At 48.0% G+C, this 22,200-nt stretch overlaps 1 protein-coding gene across 1 annotated transcript in view; it reads left to right on the top strand.

The window, feature by feature from the left end:
• Positions 1 to 554: 554 nt before the first annotated feature.
• The window catches only part of LOC138815374 (cadherin-3-like), a 41,834-nt gene continuing 20,188 nt past the window's right edge, over positions 555 to 22,200 (top strand). The window contains exons 1-2 of the mRNA XM_070004723.1: positions 555 to 614; positions 822 to 942. Coding sequence (XP_069860824.1) covers positions 564 to 614; positions 822 to 942 — 172 coding nt within the window. The 5' untranslated portion in view covers positions 555 to 563. The remainder of the gene's footprint in view (positions 615 to 821; positions 943 to 22,200) is intronic.

The following is a 22,200-nucleotide window of genomic DNA, read 5'->3' as shown; positions in this document are numbered from 1 at the left end:
CCGAGACATCCCCCCTCCCGCCAGTTTTAAACCCTGGTCCTCGGGGCGGGAGCGCGTGGACGGTGGGCAGACCCCGGAGTAGCGGGTGTTGGGGGGGGACACACACCCCGACTCCAGCCAAGCTCAAAGGGAATCTCTGCTTTCGGTCCGACTCAGATCCGTCTTCCCCCTTCCACACCCTCCTCCCCGCTGTCACCGCAAAGCAATCTTTGTCTCCCGCTGAGGAATGGAGTGATTTTTTTCTCTCTCTCCTTTGAATCCCCAACCTTCGAGACCCTCCGAGTTCCAGCTGGGAACAACTCCAGCACTGCCCCAGCGCCCGCGAACGCCCACCGGGGAAGGCGGATGGGGGCTCACCGAGGGCCCCAGGCGCGCCCGTCGCGGCCCCACCTGCCAGGGGGCGGGGCCTCGTGACGCTGGGCCAATCAGCGCCCACCTGCGCTCACCTGGCCCCCCCCCCTCCCGCGGGCGAGCGGCGCGGCTCGGAGCCGAGCGCCGCGGAGTTGGGTGGTCGTCGCCGCACTCTCACCTCGCTTTCTCCCGCGCGCGCGCTCCCCGCAACCATGGGGCTCCTCCGAGAGCGCCTCGGGCCCCTCCTCCTCCTCCTCCTCCAGGTACCCCGGTGCCTGGCCCGCGCCCTAGCGGGGACCGCTCCCTGGAGGGCGGGCGGGGTCCGCACGCCGCCGGGGCGTCGAGGGCCCGCGCGGGGCCGGGCTCCAGGCGGGTCTGGGCAGTCCCCAGAGTTCCGGTGGGGGGGGTCTCCCCGAGATGGGGCACAGCGCTGACCCGGACTCCCCCCCTCTTTATTTTTAACCCTCAAGGCACAGGTTTGCTGGCCTCGGTGCGCAGCCTCCGAGCCGTGCCCGCGGAGCACCGGGGAGGCTGAAGTGACCTTGGAGGCGGCCAGAACCGAACTGGAGCCGGGCCGGGCGCTGGGACCAGGTAAGACCCTGCCAGAGACAGCCCGCGTGGAACCGCCGCGCACGGGACCGCACGCGGCCCGCGCCAGGGGTGTCCGGGCCGGGACAGGGCACTTTCGGAGTCTCAGATCCCGGGGAGGCGCAGAAGGCGTGTAAGGGGGGGCTGAGGGTGTGTGTGTGTGCGTGCGTGCGCGTGCATGCATGGCTGTCGGACCCGGCTGGGCAGAGAGACGCCCCCTAACATCCAGTCCCTCTTTGCCCCCGCAGCCGACGCTTGCTTTGACCCCTCGGTGCCGAGTAGCTGAGCCCCTCACCCAGCCCCGACGTACCGAGCCCTCCCTGGCTGGCCCCAGCCGAGGAATGCGCGATCCGCATTCCTTCCCCAGCCCCCGCGCAGGTGTGGGGATGAGCCTTGCCCCGAGCAGCCCCCTTCGCCCCTCTCGGGCCCCCTTTGTGAACCGTGCTTTGTGTCTCCGACAGACAGACCCGGTCTGTTTCTCTTCTCTTTGCTCCCCTCCCCCGCCCCCCTTCTTCCCGGGCAGCTAGCTGGAATGCACTCTTAACCCTGCCCTTCCCGGAGGGTCTGCTCCCCCTGCCGCACGTCTGCCTGCCTACAAAGGACCTGGCACACCTGGGCTGAGGCCATCACGTATGGGGGGGTACGGCTGCTCCCCAAAGTCTTGGGACTGGGATGGTAGATCAATTGGGGAGGGGGGGGGTGAGTGTAGGAGAACCAGAAGGCCTTGGGCAATAGAGAAGGGGGAGGAGAGATCAAAGCACATTTTTGATCTGCCAGTTACTCATTTTCCTCACTCAAGTTCAAGAACTTGAGAGTGGGGGGGACTTTGGTGTGGGGAACCAGTGTGTCATGAGACTTGAGAAGTTGCCGCTGGCCGGTGAGGGTGCTCTTTACCTCTAAGCGGAGAGAACAATTGGGGATTTCAACACAGAATCAAATCCAAGCCATAAAACAGGGGTGTAACTTGGGGGGGACGTCCACTGCAGAACTCCCCCTGTGGAGAGGACCTACAGTTTAACCCGCTTTCAAAACGTTCAGAATGGTGGCCACTTAGCATTTTTTCTAATGTTTCTATCAACATAATCCTTATCCACCTCTCAGCACAAATGCCCACAGCTTGAACGTGGGGGTGTCCGTTCCTAGGGATAGAAAGGCCCTTCTTTGTTTCTCTAAGGAGGATTGGGGGCCTGGAGTCTGTGGAAACCTTTAAAAAAAAAATCTTCCCCCAAATAGCTCAGCAGATTGACAAAACAATTAACACCCAGGCTGGGCCAAGCTGCCTAAACCCTTGGCTGCAGGGAGCTGAGCTGAGGCATAAGAGGCCATGCACCATAAACTTTCAATTCTTGCACATGGCTTTATTACTGGCTGGCTAACAAACTGCAACTGAGCCAACCTGTAAAAATGTGAACTTGGGCAGGGCCCCAAATCCAATTCCGGCTCCCTGAGGAAGCTTTATTGCTAACCAGACCTCCGCCAAATCTCCCACCCCCCACATTGTCCAAGTATTCTACTAGCCTCTGAGAGCCCTCTATGGTTTTTGAGCGTTGTCATGTCAGCACTTTATCTTTCTTACTGAAGCGGGAACTATCAGATTCACAGCCACTTCTCTAGGCTCCAGGTTGTTGGGGAAAGCCGTGATGAGGTTTTCGATTTCATGGTTGAGTTGGTGGAGCGCTTCCTGGTGACGTCAGGCATTGTAAACCTTTTGAGGAAACTCAACTTTCTCAGGTGTCTGGGTTTAGGGTTGTGAAAATGGTGGAATCAGGCCAGAAACATAGCTGGTTCATGAAACAGTGGGCGAGTATGTAGGCTTACCTTGACTCTCTCCACAAAGGTGACTGGTTCTTAAGGCAGGCTGACTGAAACGGGGTGCCCCTTTTATTTTAAGGGAGAACAAATTAATTGAGACTCCCCAAGCTGGATGTGGTGGTACCTGTCTGTAATCCTAGCAATTTAGAAGTTGAGGATCTTTTAAACCCAAGGATTCAGGGTGATCTGGGCAACATAGAAAGACTTCTCTCTTAAAAAAATGAACAAGCTGGGCACTGGAATCCTAGCTACTCAAGAAGCTGAGATCTGAGGATCAAGGTTTGAAGCCAGCCTGAATTGCAAAGTCCATGAAACTATTTCTTTACAATTAACCACCAAAAAATGCCAAAAGTAGAGCAGTAGCTCAGGTGGTAGAGTGTTAGTTAGCCTTGAGCAAAATAAAGCTAAAGGACAGTGTCTAGGCCTTGAGTTCAAGCCCCAAGTTCAACCCACACAAAACAAATAGGCCTGGGGATATGTAGCTCAGTGGTAGAGTAAGGTCCTGGATTTGATCCCAGCAATGTAAAAATAAATTAAAATTGTAAAGAAAGAAACTCCACAACAAAAATGTTTGTCTTCAACAACAGATTTCCATCTCCCTCTCCCCATTCCTAGTTACCCAAACAAAGGCTTCCCACTTTGGATCCAGCCAGGTGGAAAGGGTTACCTTTCAGGCACGTACAGAATCTTAAATGTGGCCAGGCAGGCAAGTTTCCATATTGCTAAGGAACAGTTGCCCCTGGGTTATGAATATTATGGGTGTCTCTGAAGTTGAGCTAAAAAAAAAGCTTTAATTAATGCCTTGTTTGTATGTGCATCTTTCCCTTCAAAGGCCTTCTACAACTCCGAGCTTGCTTTATCGTAACATTCCTTTGAAGCAGGCAAGGTAAATATTAAATACTTTGAGCTTTTAATCTCAGAGTTGGTACTTGAGAAATTCTATAACCTAACCCTATCAGAGGTTTAAAAGATGGAGAGAGATATCAGAGGTTTGAAAGATGGAGAGACGGAGGCACAGCTTAATGGCTTCAGTTTGCTCACCTTGGACAGCTTGGGAACTCAAAAGAAGGGCTTCCAGACATAACTTTTACCTCTTGGTCTATGCCTGGAGCCCAGCACTTAATAAGATGTCTATAGGTCTTTGCAAGAATCATAACAACCTTTCAAGTTGAGCCCATTTTGCAGAAGAAACCTAAGAGGTGTGGTTTTTCCAGCCATTGCTGTTATGCCCAGCTGAGCTCTGAATGGTAGTTGCTGAGTTCTCTGGCTGAGATCTGAGAACCTCAGTTCAAAGCCAGCCTGGCCACACAAATTTGAGAGGGACTCATCTCCAATTAACCAGCAAAAAGCCAGAAGTGGAAGTGTGGTTCCAGTGGAAGAGTGATGGCCTTGAGTGAAAAAGCTAAGCAAGAACATGAGGCCCTGAGTTCAAGTCTCAGCACTGGTACATGCTCTCTCCCTGTTACCACCACCCCCTTGCCAAGATAGAACGATGATTCCCTGAATAACAATACTTATGTGAGCTCTTAAGTTTTTGTTGTTGTTGTTGTTGTAAAATTTCCCAGAAGCATTTTTCTTCTTTCTTTCTTTCTTTCTTTCTTTCTTTCCTTTCTTTCTTTCTTTCCTTTCTTTCTTTCTTTCTTTCTTTCTGTTAGTTGTGGGACTTGAACTCTGGGCCTGGGCGCTGTCCTTCAGCTCAAGGCTAGCACTCTACCACTTGAGCCACAGTGCCACTTCCTTTTCTGAGTGGTTTATTGGAGATAAGAGTCTCAGAGACTTTCCTGCCCAGGCTGACTTTGAACCGTGATCCTCAGATCTCAGCCTCCTGAGTAGCTAGGATTACAGGCGCCCAGCTTCCAGAAGCATTTTTATAGAGGGTATGAGCTTGGATGCAGTATAAGAGTCCTAGTATGAGCACTTGACTATATGGAGAGTGAGAGTCAAACGAAGAAGGAAATGGAGCAGCAATGTTTCCCTGACACTGTGCATGTCACAGTCCTTCAGATTGGGTCTAGAAGCAAAGAGGAAAGGTGGGAGGAAGAAACTTGTTTGGTCTTGGTGCAGTAACTGGACATGTGGAACGTCCATTGATTTCCTGGCCAGCACTGTTGTATCCCCGCTTCATGAAGGCCTAGCACATCCACCTTAGCCTCTGGGTTAGATTGAAAGCTCATCCCCCAAAAACTTCAAAGTTCATTAGTAAATCCCAACTAAGCTGAGTTAAGGTTAAGATGATTATGTTTATTTCATCTTTAAGCTAAAAACTGCCTTTTAGTGTGGAGCCTATGCTTTAGTTCTACCCTTTATTTATGTTTCATTCTCTCAGTAAACCTGTATTTAGCCTCTGTAGGTGCCAGGGTCTGTGGTAGAACTGCTGTGACCACAGTGCATAAACAAAGTTCTTGCCCTTGAGTGGCTTCCAGTCTAACCTTGGATACTTAGTATGCTAATGGCTGCCTTGCTAAGCTGCCAGAGCTAACTTCCCCTGGGTTGGAGAATGGAGTCCCTGGGGCCAGCAGCCTGAAGGCCAGACTTAAATCCTGGTTGGCTGCCTCCATGGCCCCGGGGGATTTCATGGTGCCCATACATGTGAATGTTGGGGAACTGAGCCAGAAGGGCAGCAGAGTAGGGCTGGTTTTCAAGACTGTCACCAGGGATCGTGTCTGGGGAGCAGGTCTCAAGCCTCCCATCTCCCTTCCCACCTTCTTACCGGGCTCTGTGTTCCTAGGATACCAAGGCAGGTGTCCTTACCTTCCAGCCAGAAGGAAGGTCTTGCCTATGATGAGCAGGGCCAGAAACCAAAGCTCTGCCAAGTGTCTAGAGAGTGGTGGAAGAGAAGGGAGAAAAGGGCCTCCCCTGCTTGTACCAGTTGAGGCTCCTTTCCTGGGTTGAATAATCTCTGTGCAGAGACTTACTGTTAGGAAAGAGTATTACATTAAAGTGCCCAAACCTCTGGTCCTTGCTACTTAGAGATCTGAGAATCAAAGTCTGGAGTCAGCTGTGGCAGGAAAGTCCCTGAGACTATTATTTTCAGTTAACCAGCAAAAAACTGCAAGCAGAGGTGTGGCTCAAGTGGTTGAACAAAAAAAGCCTGGTGACAGCTGAAGGCCCTGAGTTCAAGCCCCAGGACTGGAAAAACAAGAACATGTCCAAGTGCTAAACTGGATGACCTACCAATTTCAAATGCCCATAAACCTACACAGATCCAGAAACTTGATTAACAACACCTTGAACTCTGTGTAAGAGTGGCATGCTATGTCCTGTTGGGGCTGGCTTCTTCCATGGCATATTGGACGTCATTGTAGTTGATTCTCATATTCTATCCATCATGGACTGATACAGTTGCACCAGTGGTGGGCCTTTGAGAGCAGCTTCGGTATTGGGGATGACCCCAGAGCTCTGTGGCTACCAGGCAGGTGCTCTTGTCATTGCACTACAGCTCCTCTGTGAACATTTGTATACACGTCTGTAGCTGAACCTACTACTCCTATATGTTAGGGGTCTACCAGGAACACAGTTTCTGTGTTTGTTATGGGTTTCCAGAACCATCTCAGCATTCTGGTACTGTAGTGGGTAGTTGGCTTTTCTGGGTCCTGCAGTAGCTGAGTCTCTTGGATTTGCTGCCCCAGCTATCTCCTTACCAGCCCCGACCTTATGCTCAGACATTGTAGGTCTTTGTTAGACACTTGGTCCTTTGTTTGGGGAGAGAATATCTTACTATTGTTTGGTTTGTTGTTGTTGTTGTTGTTGTTGTTGTTTGGGAGGGGTGCCTGTCATGGGGCTTGAACAGGGGGCCTGGGTCTGTGAGCTCAGGGCTAGAGCTTTACTATTTAAGCCACAGCTCAACAAGTTTTCAAGCAGTTAATTGGAGATAAGAGTGACTTTGACTTTCCTGCCCTGGCTGGCTTGGAATGATGATCCTCAGATCTCAACCTCCTGAGTAGCTAGGATTACAGGTGTGAACCACCAGCTTGGGCTTTATCTTGCCATCTTTTGTTCTGAAGCTAATGGTTTGGGTGTTGTTGTTTGTTTGTTTGTCTAAAGTAGGAAGGAAAGGGCTTTGACTTTCTTGGAGGGTGGACCACATTTTCCCTGGGTGGAGATTTTTTTTATCCTAGCCTGTGTGGAAGGAGAATCAGTCTTCTGATTTTGGCAATGGGATGGTCAGGTCCAACTCTTTGTTCATAGTAGGAAGCAGTGACGTACAAAAAACCCAAAAGCCAAGGTGAGCTGGTCATTCAGCCAGCAGCCACTTGGTGCTAGATATTGAGAGGTAAGCAAGGCCCATGGCTCCTTGGCTTTGAGCTCCTACTTTAGAGGAGAATACAGGTCAGCCAACAGACAGTTTTAATAGTGACTCCTCCATTTACCAACTGTCCCTTGACCACCTACTAAGTGGGCCAGTCCTACTGTGTGCAGGGGATACGGTAGTGAACAAAGATGGGAGGAAACCCAAGCCTCAAAGGCCACTTCAGTGCTAGTGAAAAAGACATAAAATAAGCTGAGTGAGTGTGTGTGTGAGACAGAGAAAGAGAAAGAGAGAGAAAGAAAAAAAAAAAAAAAAAAGAAAATGGGAGTGGGGGGAGATTGAGTGGTGATGAGAAGAAATGATTTAGGGAGTTGCTCACATGTTTCTGGAATGGCCTGTAGGAAGTGGCCAGGCTACACACTGGGGAGGAGTTAGGAGATTGGAGCAGGATGGGCTACAGGGAAAGTTCTGGCATTAAAGACAGCAGAGTGGGTTCCATTAACGTAAATATGCATACATGTCATCCGGCTGGAGTGTAAAGCAGGGACAGCCAAGTGAGCAGCGGCTTGGAGTTGTCAAGCAGAGGCCGAGGCCGCTGGGAAAGCTGGGAAAGGTGGAAGGATTCCTAACATCTTGGAACCAGAAAGTAGGGCTTCTGCCTCCTGTCTTTCATTTAGTCATAGGGATGGATGGCCAACCTGAGCTGTGGGGCTGATAAGCAAGGAGTTTAAAGATGTCCACCCACTATGTATATATGGACAGGCCAAAATGAACTCTTTTGTACTGCTCATGCAACTAATTGATATTAATAAAATGTTAACAACGACAACCAGAATGCCATTTATTGAGTGCTTGCTGCACTTTCAATCATACTCTGAGCTTTTTAATAAGCTCCTTTCATCCTCCTAAAAGCCTCACTGGGCAGGTGGAATTGGCCCCATTTATCTGGTTTGGAAACTCAAGGTTTAATATGTTGTGTTACTTCTCCATAGTCAGTCAGTAAATTTATGGAGCCTTGAACCCAGCTCTACATCCTGAGTGTGAAGTACCAAGCCAGTGGGTATCAGAGTGTGAGAGGAAGACTGGAAAGAGTTAACTTCTGACCCAAGTGCTTTGAATTTCTGCTCCCTCTCCAGGCCTCTGGTAATCACCAGTAGCAGGCACAGAGGTGGGGGGCAGAGCACGTCTGGTCAAGAGCTCTGGCCTCCCTCTTGGAGGAACCCTCCCTCTTGCATGGAAAGGGAGAGTTCAGATTCTAGGCCTGGTAGCACCTACATCACCATTCTTGGCCCAGAATCTATTCATCTTTTGCCTCTCCACCTCCGATTCCCAGTGGAAGAATGTGATCGAATCTCCCCCTCTGCCAAATTCTGCATGCAAAACCCCACAGCTAAAGATCCCTGCAGGCTGCAGCTGTCCTGGTCCCACTGAGCTTCAGGGTGCTAGGGTCTTGCTGCCTACAATGCAGCTTTCTCTCTCCCTTGACCCACTAACATCTGAGCTGGGGTCCCCCATCCAGGAGGTGGGAGTGGGGGTGGCTGGACTGCTTCCTCCTCAGTGGCCCTAGGGACCATATGGAGGAAAGATCTGTTTTCTCCCAGGACTCTGGAGATTGAGGCTGAGGAGTTGTAATCCCAAGGCCTTCCTTCTCTTCCCCCTCAGTCTCAGGATCTCCACTTTGGGTCATTTAAGACTGTCGGCTGGGTGAAGGTGGCTCACTCCTAGAATCCTACTCAGAGGGCTATGACCTGAGGATCAGTGTTAGAGGCCAGCACAGGCAAGAAAGTCCAGGAGTCTTTCTTCAGTTAACCACCAAAAATCTATGGAGCTGTGGCTCTCAAGTGGTAAAGTGTCCACCTTAAGCGAAAAAGTTAATGGATAGCACCTACGCTCTGAGTTCAAACCCCAGTACTTGCACACATACACATACAGATGCACAGACACATACACAGATGGGCAAAGAAGCCAGACATGGTGATGCATGAGGAGACTGGGACAAGAAAATTACAAGTTTGGGACCAACTTGTGCTACATAGTGAAGTTAAAGGTGCAGTCAGTGGTGGAGTCCATGCTTGGCATGTACCATGCCCTTTGTTCACACTCCAACAAAACACACACACACCACAAAGATGAATGTTATCTGTTACCAAGAAACCTTGGAAACCTGTGTTGTACACTTGAGCAAGTAGGAGGCTTATTTTTGCTTAGTTCTGACCTGGTCGCCTCATTTTTATTTTAGAAAGTCTTCCATCCTGTGGAAAAAGTACATACAGTGGTACAAGTATATCTTTTAAAAATTCCTTGTGCTGAGCGCCAGTGGCTCACGCTCAGGAGGCTGAGATCTGAGGATCACAGTTCAAAGCTAGCCCAGGCAGGAAAGTCCATGAGACTCTACTTCAATAAGCCACAAAAATTGGAAGTGGTGCTGTGGCTCAAGTGGTAGAGTGCTGGCCTTGAGCTGAAGAAATCAGGGACAGCCCCCAGGCCCAGAGTTCAAGCCCCACAACTGAACAGAAAAAAAAAAATTCCTTGTACATTGGTTTGTGACACTCTCACTTTGTAGCCTAGACTGGACTCAAACTAGAGATCTTCCTGCCTCAGCCTCCCATGTGCTGAGATTATAGGTGTGTGCTACTATCACTCCTGGCTTACCTTTTTTTTTTTTTTTAAGTTGACCACATCACCTCCCTGGAGTCATTTAATAGAGAAGCAAGAATTACTGATCAGGGCCGGGCGCTGGTGGCTCACGCCTGTAATCCTAGCTACTCAGGAGGCTGAGATCTGAGGATCGCGGTTCAAAGCCAGCCCGGGCAGGAGAGACCTTGAGACTCCTATCTCCAATAAACTACCACAAAACCGGAAGTGGCGCTGTAGCTCAAGTGGTAGAGTGCTCACTTTGAGCTGAAGAGCTGAGGGACAGCGCCCAGGCCCAGAGTTCAAGCCCCACGACCGACAAAAAAAAAAAAAAAATCAAAAAAAAAAAAAAAAAGAATTACTGATCAGGCAATAGTTTTCATTAGATCTATTCAAAACCTTATCAGATTCTTGTCAAACCCGGCAACAGGGCAGGCCTATGGTGTGTGTCTGGCCACTGGAGAGGAAAAAGGAAAGAGGCGAGGCTTGGTAACTCACTCCAAACTGTGTGGCCTAAGGCAAGTCCCAGCGTAAGGCCCAGGGAGCTTTGAGGTGGGCTCTGTTTGGACAATATGAGGCCTGGCAGAAGGCTCTGTACCCCTGGGCTGAGCGTGGGTGTCAGGCTTCAGGCTGGCTCTCTGTTGAGCTTCCTTTGCATGACTAGCCCTGACTTGTAGCTGCAGGCAAGGGGGGAGATAGGAACCTGTGGGCTCCCCCGTGCAAGCTGGAACAGGTAGCCAGCCCCACACCCTCCTTCCTTTGCACAGTCTTTCAGCTAGGATTCCCAACAACCGACCAAGACCTGCTGTTCTTCTGACTCGTATGGTCTGTCTGCTCACTTCCAGAACTCCTGCCTTTCCCCAGCGTGGATTTAACACTATTCCTACTGCTGTTGGCCTTTGAGTCTGTAGATTGCAAGTTTGGCTGATATTCAGAATTGCCTGGGGAGCAATTTTTTTTATCACTCCACCTCCATATGTGCTACCTTACATTGTTTATGTAGGACTGGTTGGGATTTAAAAAATAACCCATGAATAGCCGGTGCCTGGCGCCTGGCTGCTCACGCCTGTAATCCTAGCTACTCAGGAGGCTGAGATCTGAGGATCACAGTTCAAAGCCAGCCCAGGCAGGAAAGCCCCTGAGACTCTTATCTCCAAAAAACCACTCAAAACTGGAAGTGAAGCAGTGGCTCAAGTGGTACAGTGCTAGCCTTGAGCTAAAGAGCTGAGGGACAGCGTTCAGGCCCAGAGTTCAAGCCCCATGACTGGCAAAAAATGAAAACAAAAAACATGAATAGACAAACTTTTGATTGTTTTTATTTTTTGGCTAGTCTGGGCGCTTGAGCTTAGGGCCTAGGCACTGTTCCTGAGCTTCTTTTGCTCAAGGCTAGCACTCTATCACTTGAGCCACAGCTCCACTTCTGACTTTTTCTGTGCATGTGGTACTGAGGAATCGAACTCAGGGCTTCATGCATGCTAGGCAAGCACTTTACCACTAAGCTACCCTCCCAGTACAACTTTTTATTTTTTTGGCAGACAAATATGTAGCATTTCATTATGTGACAGGTATAGTTCTTAGTACTTTTTATGTGTTGGCTTATTTCATTTTCAAACATCCCTTGAAGAAGATATGATCTGGGTGTCAGTAGCTCATGCTTGTAATACTACTCAGGAGGCTGAGATCTGAGATTGGAGTTCAAAGCCAGATCAGGCAGGAAAGTTCATACGACTCCTACCTACAATTAACTACCAAAAAAGCAGAATGGTGCTATGGTTTAAAGAGGTAAAGCACTAGCTTTGAGCACAAAAGTTTAGGGACAGTGCCCTGAGTTCAAGCCCAAGGACCTACCTCTCCTACCTCCCAAAACAACAACAAAAACACTATGATGACGCTCATTTTACAGGTGTGGAAACTGAAGTCACAGAGGTTAAACTAACTTGCTGTAGGACACACAGCAAATTAAGTAGTGGGTTTGGATTAAAATCTCTGCAGCCTGGTCTGAAACCACTGAACACTACTACTTATCTATCCTAGGAGCTTTCAAACAGGCTCAGTGTTTAAAGCAAGTCCTTGCAGACTTTTCCATACAAAAACTTAAGGGTACCTACGGGAATTTTAAGAATTGGTCTGTGTCATGCATACAAATACCATTCTACAGTTTGCTTTTTAAACTTAGAGTCACAGGCACCATTCTAGACTGTGAAGTTCGCATCCATCTGAGCCATGATTTATGTAGCCAGTTTTCTATTTTTATCTTTTACAGATGTGGTAGGGAGGAGTCACTGTAAAAATTGTAAAATGTTTGGATTTTTTTTTTTTAGAAAGCTATTAGGAACCACCTTATTAGGGAAGATTGTTCTCATAGATGATGGAGTGAATTGGTTGTCTTAACCCCAGATAAATTGAGCTTTTATCGTTAACGGTACCCTCAAGTCATGTGCTATAAGTTCAAGATAAAGTAACCAGACCACTTAAAAATTACTGGTTTTCACAGTAACAAGGCTCTTTTTTTTAAGCTCCAATTATATGACTTCAAAAGCATTTGAAATCACCAAATTCAAAAACTATTTAAAGTCCCATGATATTGAAGTAAACTACTAAATCTTACACTAACGCTGCTTTCCCTTGCGTGCTGGGAGTTGCATGGCCATCTTAGTGTGTTTCATTCTCCAGTTCAAAGTCTAGTTAGCAGACATTTTGCTGAAGGACAGTTGATTTCCATTCTTAAACATTCATTTCTGGTCCTATTGTTCCCTTAAGGAGGTCTGAGGAGTTTTTAACTGGATCCCAAATACCACTGTGACGCAAGTCTCAAACAGGGCTGTGGCACTTGAAAAGCTCACATCATTCTAAGACCCATGCGTGATTCAAGCCTTATGTTTCTCTACAAACACGTGAAGTATATGGGGATGGGGATAGGAGCTGGCCAGATGCTCCAGCTTTGCAATTCTGTGGCTTTCTTTAATATTCTACATGTGAATACTTACAGTATAATGTTATTTTACATTTACATTAATATATTGCATATCATATAATTATAATATAAAAGTTTTAATATGTATGTATTAATATTTGTGATACCACTTCAATTTCAGTAGCTGAGGTTTTGTTTTGTTTTTCCGATTGTGGAGCTTGAACTCTAGGCCTGGACGCTATCCTTGAGCTCTTTAGCTCAAAGCTAGTGCTCTACCACTTGAGCCACAGAGCCACTTCTCATTTTCTGGTGGTTAATTGGAGATAAGAGTCTCAAGGACTTTCCTGCCCAGGCTAGCTTTGAACCACAATCCTAAGATCTCAGCCTCCTGCTGGGCGCTAGTGGCTCACGTCTGTAATCCTAGCTACTCAGGAGGGTGAGATCTGAGGATCTCGGTTCAAAGCCAGCCCGGGCAGGAAAGACCATGAGACTCCTATCTCCAATAAACCACTAGAAAACAGGAAGTGGCGCTGTAGCTCAAGTCATAGAGCGCTCGCCTTGAGCTGAAGAGCTGAGGGATAGCACCCAGGCTCAGAGTTCAAGCCCCACACTGACCAAAAAAAAAAAAAAGATCTCAGCCTCCTGAGTAACTAGGATTATAGGCGTGAGCTACTGGCGTCTGGCAGTAGTTGACATTTTTATGAAATATGTCTGTGCTGTAATGTATATGATGCCTGCCTGAGCCCCTAGGCCTGGGTAGACTCTGCTCCTGCCATGGTAATAGAACCTTGGGCAGATTGCTTCACTCTTACCTACTGTGTCTTAGTCTTGCATTGGAAAACAGTGGGAACAAAGGGAACAATTTGGCTGAGTTAAGTTGGTGGCTAAAATGGCATGTAGTAGGCAGATAGAAGTTGGGTGTTAGTGGTATAGTAAGTGATAACTTTGTTACATTTGGACTAAGTTGGAATATATTTTGCATGTACATGTATGTTCACATGTGCCAGTATTGGGACTTGATCTCAGGCTCTTTCCCACTCTTCCTTCACTTTTTCACTCAAGGCTGATGCTTCTCTACCACTTTAGCCACAGCTCCACTTCCAGCTTTTTTTTTTTTTTTTGGATCCGGTTGTGGGGCCTGAACTCTGGGCCTGGGCGCTGTCCCTCAGCTCTTCAGCTCAAGGCTAGCGCTCTACCACTTGAGCCACAGTGCCACTTCCGGCTTTTTGCTTATGTGGTGCTGAGGAATCGAACCCAGGGCCTCATGCATGCAAGGCAAGCACTCTACCACTGGGCCACCTTCCCAGCCCACTTCCAGCTTTATTGCTGGGTAATCAGAGACTTTTGCTGTCTGGGCTGGTCTCAAACTCATCCTCAGATCTTAGCCTCCTGAGTAGCTAGGATTACAGGCAGGACTCACTGGCACTCAGCTGGAATACATTTCTTTTAGATTGAATTCCTAGAAGGGAAATTGTTGTGTCAAAGGATGTTGGTGGTTTGACAGTTTGGGATGCCTCCATTTTGCCAGGCCAGGCAGTGTTCCACATGATATTGTGATAAGCAAATTCTAATTTTTATTTTATTTTATTTTTGTTGGTCATGGGGCTTGTACTCTTGGCCATGGCGCTGTCCCTCAGCTCAAGGTTAGTGCTCAACATTTTTATGCATTTTATACAGACTGGCAAGAGAGGCAGCAGATAATCATTTGTGAAGTTATCATTAACTATAGTAAATTCTGTATGGATTCAACTTCATACTTCACCATTCTGGATGACCTTGACTTGTCCTTTAATGTTAAGTCATTAACATTTTAAAGCCATGGTCCCTAGGTTTTTTTTCTTTTTTTGGTATGTGTGGGGGTGCCAGTACTGGGGCTTGAACTCAGGGTTTTTGGGCACTGTCCCTGAGCTTCTAGCACTCTATCACTTGAGCCACAGCTCCACTTCCAGCTCTGTTTATGTGGTACTGAGGAATTGAACCCAGGGCTTCATGCATGCTAGTCAAGCACTCTACTACTAAGCCACATTCCCAGCACAGGTCCCTAGTTCTTTTACTTCATCTTGCTTTTTAAAGCAGAACACATCTCCTTTGGTGCTAGCAAAGCACATAGGTATATGCATGTGCTCCCATTTTATTTAGAGACTGGAGGTTAATAAGGGCTGACATGTATTGATAAAGTGCTTACTGTTCAGCAGCTTAAATATCCTACGATGTGGCTTGAACTGCGGGTTAAATGCGCAGCATATTTACTCACCATGTCTTATTGCCACTGCAGCTGGCCCTAAGTTGATCAGCAGGATTTCTGTTCTGGTATGGTCCTTGAGGAGGGAATGTGGTAAACAAGAGCATACTTCATGCTGAACTTTCTTGTGTATGTGCTGGTCCTGGGGCTTGTGCTCAGGGCCTGGGTAATGTTCCTGAACTTTTTTTTTTTCCACTTCTGGCTTTTTGGTGATTAAGTCTCCCAAACTTTCCTGCCAAAAATCTAGGCTGGCTTCTAACTGTGATCCTCAGATCTCAGTCTCCTGAGTAGCTAAAATTATAGGCATAAGCCACCATGGGTTGGCTCAAGGCTGAGCTTTGAATTAGTGATGTTCCAATCCCCCTTGGAGCCTAGCCTGATTCAATCAAATATCTGCGCTTACTGTGGAAAAGCTGGAAGATAAGCAAAGGAGAAAAGGTGTCCTGGCTCAAGTCAGGGCCCAGGTCCACACTGTGTCGTAGCTGGTCCTCCAGCGCTGTTGCTCTTCTACTTGACTGGGTTTGCAGAAGGGCTTTGTCACCCCCAGGTGACAAAGGCTACATACAAATCCCACTCTCAAACTGCATGTCCTCTGCCGTCTAGCCCCGCTCCTCCAGGGTCTTTGTGAAGCCCCTGGCACCAGGGCATCTCCTGGAGATGCTTCTATTCCCCACTAGTCTCCTTGCTTGTAGCCACCATCTTTTTGTTGTCACTATGTAACCCAGGCTGGCCTCAAACTCTTGATATTCCTGCCTCGGCCTAACAAATCTTGGGGGATGCACCAGCACAGCCAAGCTCTCTTGGGCTCCTCTTGCCTAGAAGATGCCTGGGGAGACCCAGGCAGTGCCAGGGCTCAGCCCCATCTCATGATTTGTGCAAGTATAAAACCGTTAATATTTTATGTTATAATTGTCAGGCTATTATAAATGGCTGCTTTGTGACCTGTTTTCCTTACCTTCTGCAGAGCGCTTTCTCCTAGGTAGGCTTGCTTTTATGACATTTAAGGCCATAAATGAGCCATTTGAATGACTGTAGCACAACATAATTAAGTGTTATGTTGAAAGGTTGAGACTTTTTCCCCTTGTATTTAAGCAACAGCCATGAAGGTCCTTGAAGGAATGGGATGATTTCTGGCACAAAGCCCTGGTCAGAGGGCTTATTTAAGGTTTCTTAATTGCCAGAAAAGTGCCAGTTTACATTCTCCTCCACCCCAACAATATATAGCAGCACCGGGTTCCCAAATAATCCACAGCTCTTAGCCTTTTAATCAGGCAGTATTTCTTAGTAAGTGAAATGTTTTGTAGGTGGGTGCTCTGTGGCTTGAGCCATACTGCCTGCCCGCCCCCCCCCCCCCACTGGCTCTGTTTTCTATATATAATTTTACTTAGGAAAATTCCAGATCTCTTTTTTTTCTTTTGCTGGTTGTGGGGCCTGAACTCTGGGCCTGGGTGCTGTCCCTCAGCTCTTCAGCTCAAGGCTAGCGCTCTACCACTTGAGCCACAGCCACAGCTCCACTTCTGGCTTTTTCTGCTTATGTGGTGCTGAGGAATTGAACCCAGGGCCTCATGCATGCAAGGCAAGCACTCTACCACTGAGCCACCTTTCCAGCCCCAGAATCTCCTTTTGAGTCAATTATACATACATTCTCCACATCTTCTTTTCCCAGCCCCTTATCAGAGGTAGCAATAGCTACAAGTAAGAAAGAATTTGCTTTAGGAATTAGATATGTCCCATAAACCAAGCTAGAATAAGAGATCTGGTAAGCAGTATCTCTTCTCACACTGCTGGCTGCCTTTTGGGCCCACCATGTTCAAGATGATATAGCTATTAAAGTCAAAATACCCAAGGGCTTGGGAAGTAGCTCCGTGGTAGAGTGCTTAATTAAGCACAGGGCCCTAAGTTCAGAAGGAACACACACACACACACACACACACACACACGGAAATGCCCACAGAACACACACACACACACACACACACACACACACACACACACACACACACACACACACACACACACACACACACACACACACACACACACACACACACACACACACACACACACACACACACACACACACACACACACACACACACACACACACACACACACACACACACACACACACACACACGGAAATGCCCACAAAACAGCATCCCTTAAAGGACATTTTGTGTTCCAGGGAGATGGATTCTCTTGTTTTGCCGAAACGTCCAATGTGGTTAGACACTAGGTAGGATTACAGAGCACCTTCCTATTTCAGCCAAGAAGACAAATTCACATCTTATTTTAAAAGCTTTCTCTTTTCATCAGCTCTAGTGCCCGAGAGACTGAACCCTTCTTGCCCAAGTTTTATAGTGGCGCCAGTTGAGGATCTGAGGCCAAGCTTGGCAGGATGGTTTTTGAAGAGGAACTTTGGACCCAGGCCAGAAACTCCTGCTTCCATGGGATGTCTTTTATCTAGTGCAGATGAACAGAACAGAACTCTTAGAGGGCTTTCCTTTTTTTTTTTTTTTTTGCCAGTCCTGTTGCTTGAACTCAGGGCCTGAGCCCTGTCTCTTTGCTTCCTTTACTCAAGGCTACTAGCACTCTACCACTTGAGCCCCAGGGTAGAGCTCTAGCCTTGAGTGAAAACACTCAGGGACACTGTTTAGGCCCTGAGTTCAAGCCCCACCAACCAAAAAAAAAGGGTGACTGGCTCATTATGTTTCTAGCAATCGTGCACGTAGGCTCGGTGCTGAACACAATCCCTATACAGTAGGGATTGTGTAGATACCTCCTTTTTTTTTTTTAAACCAGTCAGTCCTGGGACTTGAACTCAGGGCATGGGCACTGTCATTGTGCTTTTTTTGCTCAAGGCTCTAGCACTCTACCACTTAAGCCACAGCACCACTTTGGCCTTTTTTGTTAATGTGGTACTGAGGAATCGAACTCAGGGCTTCATGCATGCTAGGCAAGTACTCTACCACTAAGCCACATTCCCAGCCTTGTACCTCGTTTAAAAAAAAATCATTGTTTTTATAAAGGTGGTGTATAGAAGGGTTGTAGTTACATAAGTCAGGCAAAGAGTATATTTTCGCTTTGGACAGTGTTGTCCTTTACCTTACTTCCTCTTTTCCCCCACCCACAAGTTCTATAGTTCATTTTATAGTTCATAGTATCTAGTAAGTATCTCTGCTGCATTTGTTCACCCTTTGTCCTTCCACTTCTGTGCTCCCTGACCTTCCCAAAGACAGATACATGAACAAACAAGACAAAGAAACAAAAGCAACAAAGAGAATGTATGAGAATGTGGTTTAGTGGTAGAGTGCTTGCCTAGCGTGCATGAAGCCTTGGGTTTGATTCCTCAGTACCACATACACAGAAAAAGCTGGAAGTGGTGCTATGGCTCAAGTTGTAGAGTGCTAGCCTTGAGCAAAAGAGGCTTAAGGACAGTGCCCAGGCCCTGAGTTCAAATCCCAGGACTGGCAAAAAAAAAAATCCCTTCTTTCCATATCTTGTCGTTCATTTAGATAAATATTATTTTAGACGATCAGATGCATATAGGCATTGTGCCTTTATGTTCTTAAGAACATGGTCTCACTGAGTGTGAATGCCTAGAGTCTATAATTCATGTCCCAGTGTATTTTAGATCTAACTTCTGCATATGAGAGAAAACATGCGCCATTTGTCTCTCTGAGCTTGACTTACCTCACTTGATTAGTTCTAGGTACATCCATTAACTTGCAAATGACATCGTATTATTCTTATTAATGGCTGTGTAAAATTCCATTGTGTATAGAAACGTCATTTTTTTGATCCACTCATCTTTAGTAGGGCATCTAGGCTGTTTCCATACCTAGGCTGTTGTGAATAGTGCAGCAATGAACATGGCTGTGCAAGTGTCTTCACAGTATACTGGCTTATGATATTCTAAGTAGATGCCTAGGAGTGGTATGGCTGGGTTGTAGGGAAGATCTATGTTTAGTTGTTTCTTGTTTTTGTTTTGTTTTTGGGAGTCGGGCTTGAACTCTGGGTCTGAGCGCTGTCCCTCAGCTCTTCAGCTCAAGGTGAGTGCTCTACCACTTGAGCCACAGTGCCACTTCTGGTTTTCTAGTGGTTTATTGGAGATATGAGTTTCACAGACTTTCCTGCTCGGGCTGGCTTTGAACAGCGATCCTCAGATCTAGCCTCCTGAGTAGCTAGGCTTATCGGTATGAGCCACCAGCGCCTGGCTCCTATGTTTAGTTTTTTGAGCACAGTAGGTACCTTTTGATCAGTTCCTGGAGTTTGTGTTTTCCAGATCCTTGTGAGGGAAACTGGCTAAAGCAGGCAGATGACTCCGTCTGAGGTCCCAGGTGGGTGTGGGAGCAAGAGCTGTGTTTAGGCCTTTGTTTTCCAGCCTTAAAGTCTGAACTATGTTCATCAACTCAGCTCAAAAAGAGTTTGCCACAAGCCCGTTCATGCCCCAGTGACTTGGCCGAGATGTGTGGTCTGGGGGAAAACAGGCTCCAGTCGGAACAGGGGCCCACTCACTTCATGCTCAGGGCAGCTCGAAGGTGAGGCAGGATGAGAATGACTGATGATGCTGGTTTTGAAACAGTGACGTAAGTGAAGCCAGCCATGCCAGGAAGTGTCCAGGAGGAAGCTGTAACCATTTGCCCCAGGGCTTCACCACCAAGTAGCTGGGTGGTGACTCACAGTTGGCAGAAAGGATTACTCATGGTCCTCCAAGTGCCCAGGCAGGTTTCCTTAGCAAGGCTAGAGTCCGCCAACACCCCCCGCCCCCAAACACCTGCACACCACTGAACCCTCCTACCAAACTGCCCTCTCCAGATGCAGCCTAAGCTAAACCAGCTCCAACCTATGGTCTCTGATCCTGTGCCTTTCCCTTCCTGGCTTCATCCACCAAGACAAAGCACAGCTGTGGCTAACTCCCTCCCGAGTTGGGAGTTGGGAGGGAGTTATGGTTTATGTCTGGTGGAGAGATAGCAAGACTTAGAGACAGAAACATGTTAAATGTGTGCACTGGCTAATGGTACTTTCGTTGGCGGCTTACTGTGAGCCAGGCCCCAGGCCTGTGTTAAACACTAATTGAACTTCTTCTTCCCAATAATTTTATAAGGTGGATCTTATTCTTTCCATTTTCCAGCTGGGGAAACTGAGCGTCCACAAGCTCTCATGATTTGCCCACACAATCTGTGTCTGTATGTAAGGAGCATTGTATGGATTTGAACACAAATCTTCTGGATTCCATACCCCACATCCTGCATCCCTTTAATTGCCCTCAGAGTGCCCTCCTAGTTTTGGGGGGGGCCTCCTGTGCATTTTCTTTTTTTTCTTTTCTTTTTTTTGGGGGGTCCGGTTGTGGGCCTGAACTCTGGGCCTGGGTGCTGTCCCTCAGCTCTTCAGCTCAAGGCTAGCGCTCTACCACTTGAGCCACAGCGCCACTTCCGGCTTTTTTTCTTTTTGCTTATGTGATGCTGAGGAATTGAACACAGGGCCTCATGCATGCAAGGCAAGCGCTCTACCACTGAGCCACCTTCCCAACCCCTCCTGTGCATTTTCTATAATTGCTTCCCGAGGCAGTTCAGCCCTAGGGGTAGCCTCTTGTTTCCTGAGTTGTCAGGCTGAGAGCAGAAAGATGCACACTGCAGCTTGTTTTTGAGGATTTGGGCAGGGTAACAGCTAGCTGCGTGTTTGGGTTAGCTGGGTATGTCTGGGTGTCTCGTGTCATGCACATTGGGGTTTGAAGCTTGCTCCTGCCTGCCTGAATTCTGGCCTTGCCAAATGTGGGATGGAGCTGATGGGGCCAGGTGCCCTGGGGTACCTGGAATGTGCAGCCCGCACAGCCCAGGACTGCTGGCTCCTTGATTGTTGGCACTGTCCCCTCTAAGAATAGATGCCCAGCCTAGATACTGTGCTACTAATGTTTGAAGCCCCAGTAGTGGAAATAAGCACTGCTGTACACGCCTAAGGGTCAGATTTCATAGATAACAGGAAGAGGATTTCTGGGATACTGGTACCCTGGGGAGCAGCAGCTCTTCCAGTTTGGGCCCTAAGCTTCCTAGTAATGAGGAGTCCTTAGCCCCCTGCTGGGTAGCCTGATAGGAGAGGATTGGGGAGCTCTCAGAGAGCATTGAAGGACATCACTGTCTGTCCCCCCCAGTGCTGGCCACAGCACCTCCCCTAGGAAGAGGCTTAAGAAGGGAAAGAAGCTTTCAATTCCCCCCCCCTCCCCCCAATCAGTTGTGGGGCCTGAACTCTGGGCCTGGGCGCTGTCCCTCAGCTCCTCAGCTCCAGGCTAGCGCTCTCCCACTTGAGCCACCGTGCCACTTCCGGCTTTTTCTGTTTATGTGGTGCTGAGGAATGGAACCCAGGGCCTCATGCATGCAAGGCAAGCACTCTACCACTGAGCTACCTTCGCAGCCCTTGATTTTTTAATATCTGTTTGAATAACTATTATAGTTTTTTTTTAAATCAGTGTTTGAATAACTATTATAGTCACAAGGGTCAGAATCCATATCGGTCAGGCTGATGGTAAAAATGTCACTCCTGGCTGGGCAGCAGTTTGTTCATACCTGTAATCCCAGCTACTCAGGAAGCTGAGATCTGAAGATCTTATCTTTTAGCCAGAAGTGGAGCTGTGGCTCAAGCGGTAGAGGCCTTGAGCAAAAAAGCTCAGGAATAGCATATATACCCTGAGTTCAAATCCCAGAACCCACCACCACCCCACGCAAACAGAAATTAGCCATGTATGTCGTTAGCAAGGTAGTCATGGCCAAGTGCTTAAGGCAATGGACCTGCAAACAAGTTGCAATTATTGGGAGGGATCGTTTTCTTCCAGTCTTTTCTGCGCATAGTTATGAAGTTCTGCACTCTGCTTACTTTGTTTTACTTCATAGCATGAGATCTTCCCTATGTAATTTAAAACCTCTGTGGTAAATATCATTTCTGGCATGAGAAATAACCTGTGGAGTGTGTGCTCCATAGATGCTTAACCTTTGCCTTGTATTTAAGATCATTTAACCTTAGCTACACGTCAAGCCTGGTACCTCCAGGCGTGTGTGTGTGTTTAGAATAAGGCCATGGCCACCCTCAGGCCCCTCTGGAGCTGAATCTGGCCCAAGCCTCTTCCCCTGCAGCTGGCCAGCTATGTCCCAGCTCCAGACCTGTGATGCAGACGTGGGAAAGGAAGCAGCGATGCTCACCAAGCAGGCTGGTGCTTCTCACATAGCCTTCTAGGCAAGCGTCCTGTCTGCACGTGTGAGCTCTGGGTCTCTCTGGAAGAAGCAGCTCTTGATGGTTCTGCAGCCCTTCCCAGCCTCCCATGCACAGCTCCCTCCCCAAACGATGAGCAGACACTTCAGAGGCCCAGAGTTCAAACCCTAGGACACAGTGTGTGTTGGGGGGGGGGGACCGGGGAGA

The sequence above is a fragment of the Dipodomys merriami genome, unplaced genomic scaffold (genome assembly GCF_024711535.1).
Source record: "Dipodomys merriami isolate MVZ:Mamm:240054 unplaced genomic scaffold, mDipMer1.0.p SCAF_64, whole genome shotgun sequence".
Classification (NCBI taxonomy): domain Eukaryota; kingdom Metazoa; phylum Chordata; class Mammalia; order Rodentia; family Heteromyidae; genus Dipodomys; species Dipodomys merriami.
This window is presented reverse-complemented; position numbering and strand designations above follow the sequence as displayed.